At 39.0% G+C, this 18,005-nt stretch overlaps 1 protein-coding gene across 1 annotated transcript in view; it reads left to right on the forward strand.

Moving 5' to 3' along the window:
• The first annotated feature begins 228 nt into the window (after nucleotides 1-228).
• LOC119798012 (protein Dok-7-like) overlaps nucleotides 229-18,005 on the forward strand; it is a 33,519-nt gene continuing 15,742 nt past the window's right edge. The window contains exons 1-5 of the mRNA XM_038307325.1: nucleotides 229-394; nucleotides 517-562; nucleotides 1,270-1,352; nucleotides 5,866-6,016; nucleotides 7,336-7,536. Of these exons, the coding sequence (XP_038163253.1) occupies nucleotides 341-394; nucleotides 517-562; nucleotides 1,270-1,352; nucleotides 5,866-6,016; nucleotides 7,336-7,536 (535 nt within the window). The 5' untranslated portion in view covers nucleotides 229-340. The remainder of the gene's footprint in view (nucleotides 395-516; nucleotides 563-1,269; nucleotides 1,353-5,865; nucleotides 6,017-7,335; nucleotides 7,537-18,005) is intronic.

Consider the following 18,005-nt stretch of genomic DNA (forward strand, 5'->3'; position numbering starts at 1 on the left):
GAGCCTCAGCAGATCAGTGCTAGGCTACACAAATCCCTGTCTTACAACCGGCTGAGAAAAAGCAACAGGAGTTAAGTGAAAGGTGTGCAAGTTATGCGCTTTTAATAAAATTAGCTACATTGCAGACAATAAGCACTTTAAGTGGATTGACAACTGTACCAAGTTGGCAGTGGGCTGTTGACTCTCCCTGTCCCGGGGTCTTAATGAGAGGGAGGGAAAGTGTCTGCTGTCTGGACCCTGGGCTGGAAAGGCTATTTTGAAAAGTAGCCCCCTCTTTTTCTCACTCTCTCTTGGACAGAAACACACATGCACACACAGCTGCTCGAAACCATGGTAGAAGATGACGGATACAGTTATCGCAGAGGGTCAAGTCAAGTTTAGAGATGGAAAAAAGGTTAATTCTTCAAGTCTTCATACGTTTATTTATTTATTTTGCTTTGAAATGTCTTCTTCCCCCCCAGCCCACAAGAGGATAAAACGTATTGATTTATTGTTTCTGAACAAACTTCTCCACAGTGGAAGACTCGATGGGTTGTTCTTCAGAAGCCCTCCCCAGTCGCAGGTAGGAGTTAACAGTTGATGTCAATGCAGCAGAATCCACGCATTTTCACACAAACGCAGATCTTTTCATCTGCTTCATCACCCAGCACTGATCTGTTCAAATTTTCTGCAGTTAAATTAAGCACAGCATGCCAATTGATCCCATGATGCATGCCTCGGGATTCAACACTTTAGGATGTTATTCAAGCTAAACTAAGCAACAAACTGATTGGTTTCCATTTTGATTTCAGTCCTTCCAGTTTCACACACTGTTTGTGTTTCTCAGGAATGAACTCAGATTGTTTTTGAAAAATTTTTGATCACTTAATTTGATAAAAATCATAAGCGTGGCTAAAGTGTGAAAGCCAGGTAGGACATTCTTGTAATTGCTTTTGAGTAGAAAATAATTTGGTATGTTATAAGGACTGTCTGAAAATCGTTCAACACAGATAGAAATGTAGCCCTGCATGTGTCCTTGAAGAAACTGGCAAGAGTGGTGGGAAAAACCTGAGCTCCTCTCCACTGCTCTCAGTGTGCATTACGCCATGTGAGCATACTTCTAGCTCAACTTTTATTTTCAGCTGTGCAAGTGGATCAGTTCTGCAGTTTGGGTTTTTTTTCACAACACATCGGTAGACAGGCATGGGCGGCTTTTAGCAAACCAAATGATCGCATTTCATCAGAAAAATCTGTGGCCTTTTTAAGTTTGTTTCTTTATGTTTCCCTTAGACTGCTTGACTTTACTTGTGTGTAAAGAGAAGAAGAAAGGGAAAAGCAACGGACACAAGGAGAGGCTCAATGTAACACTGGAGGTATGTTCAGCATCAGGTCAAAGCTGTACTCCATCTGATCTCTGGCTGAAGATTTCCTTTGTTTTTTCATTTCATTGCAAAAACACTAGAGCTTATTATTCATATTTAAGATACCCTAAATATGTTTATCACAAGGTAGGGAAGGAGGAATAAAGTCCTAGATTATCTTTTATCCAAATAATAAAGCTGACAATAGTTTGAAGGATCCTATGTCACATTTAAATGCTCCTCAGTGTTTATCTGATTGAGGAACAAGATTTCCAATGATTTTAAAGGTGGAAACATAAGAAGCGTGGCATGCACCTGTTTACAGTTCCTCTAGGTCAATTTTTTACAGAGCCAGATTTGCAGTTTCACATCTGGAGTGTTTCATCTGGTTTTAAACATCTATTTGCAAAAAAACAAAACAGCCTTTTCATGATAGATCCTTTCAGATTTGATAGAGAGCTTCTGTGAACATACATTTAAAACCTGAACACAGTAAATTCAATTCAATTCAATTCAGTTTATTTATATAGCGCCAAATTCACAACACATGTCATCTCAAGGCACTTTACAGTTCAACCAGATCATACAGTCAAATTGATACAAAGTTTTCTATCTAAGGAAAACCAGTTGATTGCATTGACTCATTGACTCAAATACAATCCCCCACACTAAGCATGCTTGTAGCGACAGTGGAGAGGAAAAACTCCCTTTTAACAGGAAGAAACCTCCAGCAGAACCAGGCTCAGTGTGAGCGGCCATCTGCCGAGGCCGACTGGGGTTCAAGGAGACAGAAGCAGAGATACAAAAAGCAGCTGTAAAAGGCGGCCCCGTCCAGGAAACACACAGCCAGGCAGACGAGCTCCAAGGCAGCTCCCATGCCAGAGGACGAAGAGAGCACATCCACTCAGTCACGGTCAGAGAAACAGGACCACACTGGAAAACAGGCCGATCTCCAACATCTATTAACAAGGGTGTTGATAGAAGCAGCACAGCTGATGTTTTTTTCCAGGATGACGTCACAGCCAAACAGGAACAGACGAGGCAAAGCTACTCTGAGGAAAAGCAGAGAGAGCAGAAGGTTAGAGATTGAACTAACAGATTCTGCAGAATAGGAGAACAGAGAGAGAATGAAGCAGAATGATGAAATGGGGGTCCCTATGTCCTCCAAAAGTCTAAGCCTATAGCAGCATAACTATAGAGATAGCTCAGGATAACCTGAGCCACCCTAACTATAAGCTTTATCAAAAATGAAAGTTTTAAGCCTAGCCTTAAAAGTAGACAGGGTGTCTGCCTCACAGACTAAAACTGGTAGTTGGTTCCACAGGAGAGGAGCCTGATAACTAAAAGATCTGCCTCCCATTCTACTTTTAGAAATTCTAGGAACCACTAGTAAACCTGCAGATTGAGAGCGAAGTGCTCTGTAAGGAACATAAGGAACAATCAGATCTCTGATATAAGATGGAGCTTGGCCATTTAAGGCTTTATATGTGAGAAGGAGGATTTTAAATTCTATTCTTGATTTAACAGGAAGCCAATGAAGAGAAGCCAGGATAGGAGAGATATGATCTCTCTTTTTCATTTTCATTAGAACTCTGGCTGCAGCATTTTGGATCAGCTGAAGGCTTTTAACTACAGTTTGTGGACTTCCTGATAGTAAAGAATTACAATAGTCCAGCCTTGAAGTAACAAATGCATGGACTAGTTTCTCAGCATCACCCCTGGACAGGATATTTCTAATTTTTGCAATGTTCCTCAGATGAAAGAAGGAAATTCTAGAAACCTCTTTGATATGGGATTTAAATGACAGGTCCTGATCAAAAATAACACCAAGATTTTTTACTTTATTATCTGAAATCAGTTTAATCCCATCCAAATGTAGTGACTGGCTAATCAGTTTCTTTTTCAGAGACTCTGGTCCAAAGACTATAACTTCTGTTTTGTCTGCATTCAGAAGCAGAAAGTTAAGAGTCATCCAGGTTTTTATGTCTTCAAGACATGCCTGTAATCTATGTAATGGGTTAGCTTCATCTGGATTTATAGACAGATATAGCTGGGTATCATCAGCATAACAGTGGAAATTAATCCCATGCTGTCTAATAATTCTACCAATTGGGAGCATGTATAAAGTAAAGAGAATTGGTCCTAGCACTGATCCCTGTGGTACTCCACAGGTAACCTTTGAGCGTGTTGAAGATCTATCATTAACATGAACAAACTGAATTCGATCAGATAGATAAGATTTAAACCAGTCTAGTGCTGTTCCTTTAATTCCAACAAAATATTCAAGTCTTTCTAAAAGAATATTATGGTCAACTGTATCAAATGCAGCACTAAGATCCAACAGGACGAGCACAGATACAAGTCCATTATCTGAGGCCATGAGAATATCATTAGTGACTTTCACCAGAGCTGTTTCAGTGCTATGATGAGCTCTAAAGCCAGACTGAAACTCTTCAAAAAGTTCATTATGGTGGAAGTGATCGCAAACTTGTTTGGCAACTACTTTCTCAAGAATTTTGGATAAGAAAGGAAGATTGGATATAGGTCTATAATTGACCAAGTCATCTGGGTCAAGAGACGGTTTCTTAAGCAGAGGTTTAATTACAGCAATCTTAAAAGCTTTAGGTACATATCCCTGTAACAGAGATAGATTAATCACATCTAAAATGGAGGAGGAGATCAAAGGGAATACCTCCTTAAATAACCTGGTTGGAACTGGATCTAACATACAAGTTGAAGGCTTAGATGAAGACAATAATTTTGCTAATTCAGAGAGTTCAACTGGATCAAAGCAGTCTAAACCCGGTTCAGATTCCATGACTACCTCAGGTACAATCGCGGATAGAGGAGTGCTTATGATCTTATTTTTAATAAGATCAATCTTATTTATAAAGAATCCCATAAAATCCTTGCTGCTAAGAGCAGGTGGAATGGACGGTTCAACAGAGCTATGGCTCTGGGTGAGTTTGGCAACTGTATTAAAAAGAAATCTAGGATTATTCTTATTCTCCTCTATTAATGAGGAGAAGTATGCTGCTCTTGCTTTACAAAGGGTCCTCTTATACAGCAGTAAACCATTTTTCCAGACTAGGAAGGACTCTCGCAGGCCTGTGGAGCGATATTTTCTCTCCAGTTTCCTAGCATTTTGCTTCAAAGTACGCAGCTCTGCATTAAACCAAGGAGCAAGCTTTCTATTTTTAACGGTTTTCATTTTCAAAATCAGTTGTATTTAGGCCCTGACTTTGATTAGGACATTCTACCCCCTGAGTATATATATATATATATATATATATATATATATATATATATATATATATATATATATATATATATATATATATATATATATATATATATATATATATATATATATATATATATATATATATATAAAAACTACTCAATATTGCTGTGGCTGTTTGTTAAGGTAAACCTTAACCCAGTTTTTAATCTTCTGCAGCCTCTAACAGATTGTCTTCCAGTGTTGGGCTGAATTCAAACAGCTCACCTGACCCTGCGTAAGAAAAGCACAAAGCCTAGCATAGGAAGGATTTCCTTTGTTTTCCAAAAAAATAATTTGGATAACATTTTTAATGTAGGTCGGAGGGTTAAAACTTGACTTCCTGAGCATCTTCTTCGACATATTTGGATTGTTCCTTCAGGGCTTATGACAAAGCTAAAAACAAATTTCTTCTGGGTTTCATTTAATAGCATCATTCTCTTTGCTCTACCATGAAGGGTAGATTTATGTAGTGTATAACGGCTGGTTTTCATGTCTTGGATGTCCTGGCAGAGTTTGGATTCCAGAGTTATCAAAAGCCCCGTGGCTGATTATCTGATTAATGCTTTCCTAAACCATCAGCCTACTGTCTTTTTACATTGGCTGTTATTTATAAGGGTTACGCAAGATGCTGGGGGAGAGGAAATATTCAGAAAAACATATAATATCTATATCTGTCAGGGTTCTGCCCTTAGTTAAGGTTTATTTTTAATTTTATTTTTATTTTGTGTCTTTGAAGATGCTTTCTGGCAGTGTTGTGTTTTCGTGTTACTCTCTGTTGCCCCCTTGTGCCAGCTTCCTTTCCCCTTGGCTTCCTTCTAGTTACTTCTATCCACACCTGCTCCCCATCAGCTCATTAGCCCATTCTCTGTTCTGTTCCACATATATACACCACCTCTGCACTTCCTCATTGCTGGTTTCTTGTTCCTTTGTTGTAACTCGGCTCACTGTGTGTGTTTCTCCCTGGCATCTCCTGGTTTTTTGCTTTTCTGTATTTTGCTTTTGGATTTTTGCCTCTGTTGCCTCTGGAACTTTGAATTAAATCTGCAAACTCATCTCTGAATTTGGTCCTCAAAAACCTCTACCAAGACAACATCATGTTAGAAACGTAGCTGTTTGAGGACACCAGGGGAATAATTGGTTGTGATTTCAATTATATCACCACCACACCAAAACACACACAACTCCAAGGGTGATGTGGTCAACCTGCTCTGAATCTTTTGTGTCATTTACTTCTGCTTTCAGGGGATTTGTGGTGTAGAGCCAGGGCCTGGGTACGATGGTGTACCCTACACTCTGTCCATCCTCTGCCAGGCAAGAACACTCATCCTGGGCTTTAGAAACAGAGACGCAATGCTGGCCTGGGATGCCAGGATCCGCTACAGCTTAGGCGAAGGTCAGTGGCTCAGCCTCATGTTCATAACACAGTCCCAAAGTTATTCTAAGTCTCTGTCTGTCTGTCTGTCTGTCTGTCTGTCTGTCTGTCTGTCTGTCTGTCTGTCTGTGAGACTAAAAGGTTTGAGACCATTGGGATTATTCTTTAATATTCATGAACACGTTTGTGAAACTCATCAATACCTAGCTCTTTAAATATGGCAGATTTCCATACAATAAATGTAGATAGATTTTTCTACCCATAGTATCATGTTATAAGATATAAATTATAATGTTATATTTAATCCTCCTCAGGAGTCAAATTGTTTGAAGCTGAAATCCCTTTTTGTTTTGATAAAAGTAATCATCTTCACTGTGTAAGTCACAGTGTCAGGGAAATAGAATGGGAACATGTGGCGTAACCTAAATAGATATAATAGTTTATATAGATACTAGATAATAAACAGGGCCAGGATGACAAAAGGGAAACATCTTCAGTCGTAACTGGAAGAGCAGAAGGCTGCTTAAAGCAAAACTGGACTTTTAGCATAATGACACACCCTATCAGATCAACCTATTGATCAGATAGACAAACACGCTGTGAAAGACATGTTAACAGATATCACTATAACAAACTGCTAAATTAGTAGTTTTTTGGCTTACATTGATTATTTTTTATGCCAGGGAAAACCTCTGACAAATGTTTATTTCGTATGCCTAAATTAGATAAAATTATCAAAGTTTAAGACCTGTTTAAGGACAATATACAGTAAAAATAAGTGTTACTGGTATAAAGAGTGGTTGCAATGAATGAAGCAATTCAAAAAAGGAAAGTAAATAAACAGTACCAACAATATTAGTTCCTTGATGAATCTAAACACGAAGTAAAAATGTCTTTATGAGACATAGGTAAGCATTAATTAGGTTTATCTCTGCATAAGCTATGTCAATAAAAGGGGTTGCTCTTAGAATAGGGTATTTTTATGACAAATGCACGGTGGGGGAAATGTTAGCAATGTAAACAGTGTAACCATGGTATAAAGTTGATCTCTAGCATGATAATGATTACCTATGTGGTGACATAGGAGACCCATATTATGGATTTGCAGGAGGAAACCTGCCTTTATTCTTAAACAAAAAGGAGAAAATGTTCCTGGAACCAATGTATGACATCGTCTGTTTTCATCTCCATCTGAGGTTTTATGTAGGTCCTTTTCTTAAAGGTTAATGACTCATTAGTTACCAAAAGCCTTTTGTGACTTGATGACAAGGTGAAACTCTTAGGTTTTTTTTTTATTTTTATTTTTTATTATTATTTTAAATTCCTTCTGGTCTCCTTAGTCCACAGATTCCTTGTCAGTGTGGAACCAGGCACCCAGCTGGATAGTGGTCCTGCCAACCTTCATCTTTGCAACAACCAGTTGGTCCTCAGCAGAGGCCTGCCTCCGGTTGTTATCGGTTACTGGCTGCTTTCGGCGCTGCGTCGTTATGGAGCTGTACCAAATGGCTTTGTGTTTGAAGGAGGGACACGCTGTGGAATCTGTAAGTGAACACTAACTAGGAAACTTTCACTACTAACCTTTAACGGTGGCTAATAGTACAGAAGGAGAAGAGTTAGAGCAACTGGATTTAAAGTCTGATGATAATACGGGTAAACTAAAACTTGCAAACTTCTGTTTCTAAGAACATCAGTAAAGATTGTCATTCAGGCTTGGTTTACGTTAACCAAGATAAGGAATTCAGTTGATTACTTACACCTTGCTTGACAAAGCCACACCTGTGGAGCCTGGTTGGGTGTTGGTGGACAAATGAAGCTTGGACACACTCCTCATGCTAGGTCAAGCCTGCCCTCAATCCTGCAATATCTGAGTTCAGCTTTTGTAAAATAGGCTTCTGATTTCAGATTACTGGGCAGCTGTGAAAACAACACCATGTCATTTTATTTCATTACTAGTTTTGGACTTGAAACCTCAGCCTAACCATTGAATTACCTCTGTCACCTGTTTCTAATGATACTACATCCATGTTTGAAAAACAGGACTTATGATAGAATCATGGTGCTGATTTATCCTTATTTCAAAGATAGTTTCAGTCAGTACTATCCTTTAGATGTATTTGGGAAAACCACACCAACTGTCAAATTAAAGAGGGACTTTGAGTAAAAGAAAAAACAAAACAAAGTATTTTCTTTACATTGTTAAGAAGTAAAACCTAAGAACAAGAGTCCTCTTCATTGTTGGAATACAATTTTTGTTATGTTGACAAATGAAAGCCCATTTAATATCTGTTTAGCTCTCATAGAACTGTCACACCAGCACCAATAAACTGTTATTTATTGCAGCCCTTTTTATAGTTGTATATTTCAGGAGTGTCTTTGTGTGTCTACCAAAGCCTGTGGTGATTGTCGTTTTTGCCAGGGTTCAGGAATCTCCTGAATGTCAAACTGATGGTGGGCATGAATGTGAAGAATGTCAAACAGCTTCATATATTTAGAGAAGGGACTGGAGCATGGCTGAAATGTCAAATTAAGGAGAAACTTAAGTTACTAACAGCTGCCAACCCTACTTTCTTTGGTCCCTTGACAGAATAGGACTATTCTTCTCGCTGTAAGATGAATCTAGAGATTTAGAAACTCTTTTTGCCATGCCAGTCACTTTTGCCATGTCACTTTTGCCATGCCAGTCTTTTCCAGCGGGTGAGTTCAGGTGTGAGAGGACACGAGAATAACCATGATGTTTTCAGGCTTGGGTTACAATGTTCTCATGAGAGACAACTATAAATATCAGAGCTGGACCTTCAGCCAATCACAAACAGCCTTGTGGCTCCGTAAACAACCGCAGAGTCCTTCTTCATTTCATCAGAATATTCCCCAGCAGAGATTAGGGGGAGAGGGCAGACAGACCTCAGCGTGGCGGCAGAAGCCAAAGTGAAAGAATCAGAAAGGTTTAGTTGGAATTTAAATGTGACATTCCTTGCATGACTTTTAGGCTGAGTGTTAGTTGAAATGTTTATTTGCATATCTGGAGTCATGATGTCACATTCCAAATGTAATAAATTGCTTAAGAAAGGAAAATTAAATGCTTAACAAGATGTGGACATGACTAAATCTTTTGCATTTCTCAAATTACGGTAATAAAAAAGTATGCTGTTAACATAGCACCAACACACAACAATTGCATTTAGCCTGAAAGCAGTAGCAGAGAAATTACTTCACCCAACTCAATCTAAAGTCATGTCTATATCTCTCTTTTCTTAAATATTTAATAAAATAGTTTGCTGATAAGTGTTTCTCTTTGTTTTTACACCAATTAGTCTAAAAACTGAGAAATAAACTGGCTCAGTAATTCCTTATTATACGTTTTATTTCACAGCTGTTTAATCTCCTTTGAGACCTCATTTGCTCCAACAAACCAGTTGGTAAATCTGTCATTGCTGTACTTTGCATTTGCAGCTGGTCCCTTCTTTTTTATTTTTTTTAATGCTAAATAAAACCAACAGCAGCTCCCCTTCATGTTGTAGTTTCTTTATGCAGATAAAGATGATGCCAATGATACATCGATATCACTTTTATTGCTATGGAGACATGCAAACACATACATACACAGCGAGTCATCCCATCCTTTGTGACAGCTGGGTGCTATACTGTACACTAGATGGCAAACACTTCAGTTCAGGGTTGCTCTGTAAACTGTATCTAATATTTCCTTCTGGGTGTGTTGATACATCCAAATACTCTTTAGAGATACAGTATCTATACAATCGTTAAAATCAAGTCATGATACATATTTATTGGCATTTATTGGGCTTTAGCCTGAAACATTCAATTGAAAAACTATTTTGAAAAAAATGTTTTTTAATTCATCTTCCTGTCTCCCTGAGTTCACACCAGCTGCCATTAATTCAGATAAACCTGAAATACAATCCAAATCCTACTGTAGCAATTTCCTGCCAAAATTGTACATTTTCCTGGTTCAGCTAAAGCCTGCAGAGAGGCTCTAAATACGTGACAAACAGAGTCTGAGATAACAGTCAGAAGATTAAGAAAGTTTCACAGCATCAGTCTCTCTGAATCACCCTGAGTAATCAGTAGATTTTTTTCCAACCAGGTTTCCCTGTATAGGTGCTACTCTGCCTCTCACCCAACAACTGCTAAAGATTGACATCAGCCTTTAACACCCATGCAAAGAAAAACATTTGTTTAGACAATGCAGGGGTGTATGCCATAAAAAACAAAAAAACTGATTTCACCAAATGAAAACCATGTTTGTATAGCACTCATTCACAATAGGTACAGCAAAGCTTAATTATTTGTAGGCCTATTGCACATTTTAGTAATCGGGCGTTTTAAAGTGCTGCACATAAACAGAATATAGAAAAACAAAACACAGGAAAGTAAATTGCAGTGGCATAATGAAGGCAGTAAAAATTTAAATGGACTACAATGGACACTTTACATAAAACGTTCAGTGTAGGGTTTCAGCACTTAAAAAAAAAAAAAAAAGGTTATAAGAAAATGGATTTGACTCCTTTGTATGGATCCAAACCAACAGAACTAAAGCTTCTAATCTAAACTAAATCAGATGGAGATCATAGCAAAATTACTCATAAAACCATAGGGGTCACAGTTTGAGATATAGGGATAGATGTTGCTACTTTATTAATTTTACATTCCATTGCTTAGTTTAGTAGCTTATTTGCATGTATATATCACATCAAAAACAGAACATCCATGTACCGTTCCTCCATCCGGCTCACAGGGACTGATATCTACAGTATCTCCAGCCGTCTATGGGTGAAGGGTAAAGTACATCCTGGAAAGGTCAACAGTCCATTGCAGCACAATGCACAAACTCCTGAGGTCAATTTAGAGACACCATTCATCCTAGCAGTCATGTTTTTTTATGACTGTGGGAGGAAGCCTGGGAGGAAGCCGGGGTATCCAGAAAGGACCCATGCATGCATGTAAAGCACAGGCCAGAGAAAGCTCTCGACAATTCCACAAAATTCAGCAATACCGACCAATACTATTAGCCTGGAGGGCTCACGCTATGCTGTACCAACAGAAAGAAGGAACCCAGCAGTAACAGTCGCGGTGGTGGGCTCTGTGTTTACATCAACAACAGCTGGTGTAAAAATGCTAGATCGGTCGCCAGCTTCTGCTCTCCAGATATTGAGTTTCTGACTGTTAACTGCAGACCTTTCTATCTGCACAGAGAGTTCAGTGTGGTTAGCTTTACTGCTGTTTATGTGCCCCCCCAGTGCTAACACTAAAGAGGCCATGAGGACTCTACAGGTGCTGGTCATAAAATTAGAATATCATGAAAAAGTAGATTGATTTCAGTAATTCCATTTAAAAAGTGAAACTTGTATATTATATTCATACATTACATACAAACTCATATATTTCAGATGTTTATTTTGTTTAATTTTGATGATTACAAATGACAACAAATGAAAATCTCAAATTCATCATATCAGAAAATTAGAATATTGTGAAAAGGTTCAAAATTGATGGCCCCTGGTGCCACACTCTAATCAGCTAATTAACTCAAACCACCTGCAAAAGCCTTTAAATGGTCTTTCAGTCTAGTTCTATTGGCTACACAATCATGGGGAAGACTGCTGACTTGACAGTTGTCCAAAAGACGACCATCGACACCTTGCACAAGGAGGGCAAGACACAAAAGGTCATCGCTAAAGAGGCTGGCTGTTCACAGAGCTCAGTGTCCAAGCACATTAATAGAGAGGCGAAGGGAAGGAAAAGATGTGGTCGAAAAAAGTGTACAAGCAAGAGAGATAACCGCACCCTGGAGAGGATTGTGAAACAAAACCCATTCAAAAATGTGGGGGAGATTCACAAAGAGTGGACTGCAGCTGGAGTGAGTGCTTCAAGAACCACCACACACAGACGTATGAAAGACATGGGTTTCTGCTGTCGCATTCCTTGTGTCAAGCCACTCTTGAACCACAGACAGCGTCAGAAGCGTCTTGCCTGGGCTAAAGAGAAACAGGACTGGACTGCTGGTGAGTGGTCCAAAGTCATGTTCTCTGATGAAAGTAAATTTTGCATTTCCTTTGGAAATCAAGGTCCCAGAGTCTGGAGGAAAAGAAGAGAGGCACTTCATCCACGTTGCTTGAAGTCCAGTGTAAAGTTTCCACAGTCAGTGATGGTTTGGGGTGCCATGTCATCTGCTGGTGTTGGTCCATTGTGTTTTCTGAGGTCCAGGGTCAACGCAGCCACATACCAGGAAGTTTTAGAGCACTTCATGCTTCCTGCAGCTGACCAACTTTTTGGAGATGCAGATTTCATTTTCCAACAGGACTTGGCACCTGCACACAGTGCCAAAGCTACCAGTACCTGGTTGAAGGACCATGGTATCCCTGTTCTTAATTGGCCAGCAAACTCTCCTGACCTTAACCCCATAGAAAATCTATGGGGTATTGTGAAGAAGAAGATGCAATACACCAGACCCAACAATTCAGAAGAGCTAAAAGCCACTATTAGAGCAACCTGGGCTATCATAACACCTGAGCAGTGCCACAGACTGATCGACTCCATGCCACGCCGCATTGCTGCAGTAATACAGGCCAAAGGAGGCCCAACTAAATACTGAGTGCTGTACATGCTCATACTTTTCATGTTCATACTTTTCAGTTGGCCAACATTTCTATAAATCCTTTGTTTTTATTGGTCTTCAGTAATATTCTAATTTTCTGATATGATGAATTTGAGATTTTCATTTGTTGTCATTTGTAATCATCAAAATTAAACAAAATAAACATCTGAAATATATGAGTTTGTATGTAATGTATGAATATAATATACAAGTTTCACTTTTTAAATGGAATTACTGAAATCAATCTACTTTTTCATGATATTCTAATTTTATGACCAGCACCTGTATACCAGGCTATCTCTGAGCTCCAATCTGAACACTCAGAGGGCATTTTCATAATTGCTGGGGATTTTAACCTGGCTTACTTGAAGGCTGTGCTCCCTCATTTCTACCAACATGTGGACTTTGTAACTCTGCCTTCGCAAGGCAAACGGGCGATCACAGACTACAACACCCCTCCCCCTGGTAGATGCAGCAAATGCTGACTTCCTGAATGAACTAAACCTCCTCAGAAGATTTGAGGCACTAAACAGCACTCCAGCAGTGAAAGCTGTACCAAACCAGGGGGAGGAGGTTCTCAAGCTTGACGTAGCTGAAGTGAGGAAAACTCTGAGTAAAGTCAACCCAAGAAAGGCCCCTGGCCCAGATAACATACCTGGGCGGGTGTACAAGGAGCATGTAGATAAGCTGGCTGGTGTCCTCACAGACATTATTATCACCTCGGTGGACCAATCAGGTCACCTCACTAAGTGATTCCTGGCCTGTCGCACTGACTCCTATCATGATGAAGTGCTTTGAAAGGCTGGTTAAAGAACACATCATCTCCAGTCTCCCCCCAACATTTGACCCGTTCCAGTTTGCCTATTGACTGAAAATGCCATCTCCTCTGCTCTTCATCTGAGCCTAGAACACCTGGAGGAGAGAAACACCGACATGCAGATGCTGATTCTAGACCTAAGCTTTCAACACCATTATCCCAAAACATCTGATAGACTTAGTTAGTCCGGGTTGGACAGAACACCTCTGATGTCATCAGTCTAAGCACAGGCTCCCCTCAGGGCTGTGTCCTGAACCCCTGCTCCCTGATGACACATGATTGCGTCCTCAGGTTCACCACATATAACACTGTGCAGTTTGCAAACAACACCATGGTGGTTGGCCTCATCAGAGAGGACAACGACCAGGACTACATAGAGGAAGTGGAGCAGCTGGTGGAGTGGTGCAGAGACAACAACCTGATCCTGAATGTGGAGAAGACGAAGGAGATCATTGTTGACTTTAGGAAGAACCGTCCTAACCAGGCTCCACTGGTCATCAACAGCTCAGCTGCAGAGGTGGTCAGCAGCATCAAATTCCTGGGGGTGCACATCACAGACAACCTCACCTGGACTGTAAACACCACCTCACAAAAGGGCACAAAGCGCATGGAATTCCTGCAGAGGATAAGGAGAGCCCACCTGCCTCCACCCATCCTCAAGACCTTCTACAGAAGTACCATAGAGAGCCTTCTGACCAGCTGTCTCGCTATGTGGTGTGGAGGCTGCAGCGCCGCAAACTGGAAGAAGGTGAGGAGAGTAGTGAGAACAGCAGAGAAGGTCATTGGGGCTCCTCTTCCCTTCATTAAAGACATTTCATCCCAGCACTGCCTGTCCCGGGCCCGTAACATTATCAATGAACCTCACACCCCCACCATGGACTGTTCTCCCTGCTTCCCTCTAGGAAGAGGCTTCACAGCATTTAATGCACGTCCGACAGATTCCAAAACAGCTTCTCCTGCACCAACATCAGACAGTTGAATGTTGAAAATAATTTTTACGAAAAAACTGAAAAAAGACTGAATGTTGAAAAAACTAAACCATGTCACATTCTCTGCATTAAACTGACCACATTAATGTTTTTTTGCACCATGTTTATTTTCTCCCAGTGTTTACATTTGATCACTGCTGCACTTTAAGAAATGGAAAAATGGAAATGTCATGAGATCTGTACAAAATTAAATTTCGTTTTGTGTACACTCTGTGTATACAAAATGATTATAAAGTTTGTCTAAGTCTAAGTCATAAACACGGAGAACATGCAAACTCCATGCAGAAAGACTGCAGGCTTGAAATTGAACTACGGACGTTCTTGCTTCAAGGCAAATGTGCTACAAACTGCACCACCATGCAGCCCCAAAAGCAGGACATATTTTCAATCAATGTCCAATTTGTTCCTTTGTTTTTCCATTATACCTGAGCCAATGGCTGCAGATTTTGATTGCCTCTCAGATGTTTTCAGGTCAGTGTTCTACAATGACCCGATAAAGATTTTCTGGGTTATGGGGTCCACATGTTCTCATTTCAACCCGCATAAACGTTTTTAGAACTCACATGGTGACCTAGTAGTAATCCTCCACAGAATCTGGTCATCAATCAAGTTCCTTGCTCCAAATAAAAGATGTTTAAAGCTTCCAAGCAGAGTTGGCAGGCTTTCTGTGACCCTCAGCAGCTGTAAAACACACATGCCTCCTTTGGTAGTACAATGTTGCACGTGTGAGACCGTTCCTCTTGGGTGTTGTGTATATTTGTGTATATATATGTGTATATATATTTAGCATCATTTAGATGGCATCTACAAGCTTAATCCAACTAAGCCCCACTTTTGCCAGGTCATATTAAAGTGTGAGTGACCCACAGAGATTGCAATGTCTGACTATCCGCCTGGTTCTAGCTCGAATGGTGAAGCAAACTAGATACTAAAGTTTAGGTTGGAGAAGATGGAAATGAAAGAGAGAAAATTAATAAAGAAAACCTTTCAGGGTTCTTTTGGGGTGTTTTTTCCTCCAATTCCACTGCTCTTATGAGACAAATGTATCATTTCTTCTCCACAGACAAGTTAGGCAAATGCCTGACATTGAGGAAAAAACATTGAAGTGCTTAATATTGAATCTATATATATTACAAGATGATAAAACTTGGAGGTTTCTGACGTTTCTTGATAGTTTGGCTTTTATATTCTTTAATACTGAGTTCTCATTTCCAGCATTTTTACATTGCTCCTCCCTAATAAAGCTTTTGTATGTAAGCAGGTTGTTCTTAAAATTAATACAAATATTTCACAATTAAATTCATAGTTTTTTACAGACTTTTTTCAAAAAGGTTTAAACTAAAATTTTCTTACATACAGTAGTTTACATCTTAGCGGAAATTACATCTTTGGTTTTAAACAGTACTAATCGTCTGTAAAAAAAAAAACCCCATTCTAATCCATTGAGGGGAGAATTCTGCCAGGTTTTAGTGTTCATGCTGGCTTTGGCTCCATGGAGAGTGTAGAATGGACAACCTGCTGTGTCCTCCCACTCAGCGTACTTATAGGTTGCATCATTATCTCAGCTAAAAGTATGATTCACAGAGTCTTCAACATTTATTGGAACTCTTGGTAAAGATGTAAAAAAAAAACTGGAAAATTAAATTAGTATCTTCTTGCAGTTAAATCTAACTACATCTCCAGAACAGCAAGTCTATCTAAGAAGAAAAATACCCCTTCCTTTAGAAATGTTTTCTAGTATAAATAATATACTATTGTGAAGTGGTTTTAATCTTTGACTCAAATGTGAGCTCTGGTTAAATCACAAGGGACATCCAGCATAAAAATGCTGCTAATACCCCTTTCCCACTGGCTTAAAAAACCTGTTTAAACCTGCAAACAATTGGCTTTTAGTGGCAGTGGGAACAGCTCATTGACGCGTGTCTTCCCAGTTCATTCTGTTTTCCTGTTACTGCCTCATATTTTTTTCATGAGAAACATTCATATATCCAAACTGACTGGTAGAAAAGTAGACTTAAGCCTGGAAGTCTATGCTAATAAATCACAACCATAATACAGAAAAACAACTTTTAACTCTACTTAAAACACGTAACTATCTGAAGATATAAACTAAAGGTCCCCAATCAGTTCTTAAAACATCTTTAGATGTTCTTGTTAATCCCTTGAGAACCACCGAACCAGATAAGCACTTTACAAGAAGTTTTCAATCATTCCTTTTATCTAAGCCTATTTACTCGTGCCAGCTGCAGCCAATGCTCTGTCTTACTTTGTGTTGATCAGCTTGGATTATATTACATTTCTTGTCCTCATCTAAAACAAAAATACATCAAAGCGCAATTTTTTTATTAACCTTGGCACGGGCCAAACAAAAACATTTATCACAATGATCAGGCCAATCCAAATCAAATGAACCGATTAACCCACTCATCATAACACAGAACGGCTGCGATCATTTGTGGTAACAAACTTCTTAGTTTTTTTTTAAAAGTGGTGCGCTCTGCTCATGTTAACGTATAGACTGCTTATCTATATGTTAACAGCTGTTTCTGCATGCAACATGCTCAGGCGCACTTTCTACCTTAATAGCAGTCTACATGAAACATTTCCCCGCTCATTCATAAAATGGTAAAATCAGGAACATTTCTGTGGACAGTTTTAGCCAGTGACAGATGGTTCAAAATGGGGACTGTCCCTGGAAATTGGGGACATCTGATCACCGTACACCAGACATGCAATGGTTGGGGGGACATAGGGCCACGCAGCTCTGCAACAAGGGGTTAGATGCAGCTTTTTTTGCTAATGCAAGGGGTTCCAAAGGCCGATTATTAGCGGGCCGACCTATGTTTGAAAACACAAGTTAACACGAGTATTTTTAGTGGAAAAGACGCTAAGTCTGGCAATCTCTGCATGAGGGAGAAGAAAATCCTCCCTCATGCAGAAGGACAAAAACACTTAATAACTAGGTTATTTATTCACCCAAGACCTGAATTTGGTTTGGAAACTGATATCAATGATTATTCAATTGCTTGTCTGCCTTCTCAGGACCTTCTGAACACCTCTTGGCTTCTGCTGCTCCTCTGCTGATCGAGGGGCTCTCTTCTTCTCATTTCGCAAAGCGTATGTTTTCAGCTTGTTGCGGTGTAAAAAAAACAAAACATATATATATATATATATATATATATATATATATATATATATATATATATATATATATATATATATATATATATATATATATATATATATATATATATTTATATATATATATATATATATATATATATATATATATATATATATATATATATATATATATATATATATATATATATATATATTTTTTTTTTTATGTCATTGTTTATTAATGATTCAGAAATATTACATATTTTCTCTAATTAAATTTTCTCTAAACTAAATAAAAATGCTTGAATTAAATCAGAATTAGAACTTGAGTAAAACTGATTAATTTAGCTCCAAAAAATTATAGTAACTTATCAAAGTTGGTTTAATTAAGTTTTTATTTTTATTTAACAGAAGTTAATAAGGTTAGTGATTCAGGCAGTGTTTCGGTGAGGAGCAAAGTGCTCT

Source organism: Cyprinodon tularosa, unplaced genomic scaffold (assembly GCF_016077235.1).
Source record: "Cyprinodon tularosa strain WSP-4 unplaced genomic scaffold, ASM1607723v1 ctg607, whole genome shotgun sequence".
In the NCBI taxonomy this organism is placed as follows: domain Eukaryota; kingdom Metazoa; phylum Chordata; class Actinopteri; order Cyprinodontiformes; family Cyprinodontidae; genus Cyprinodon; species Cyprinodon tularosa.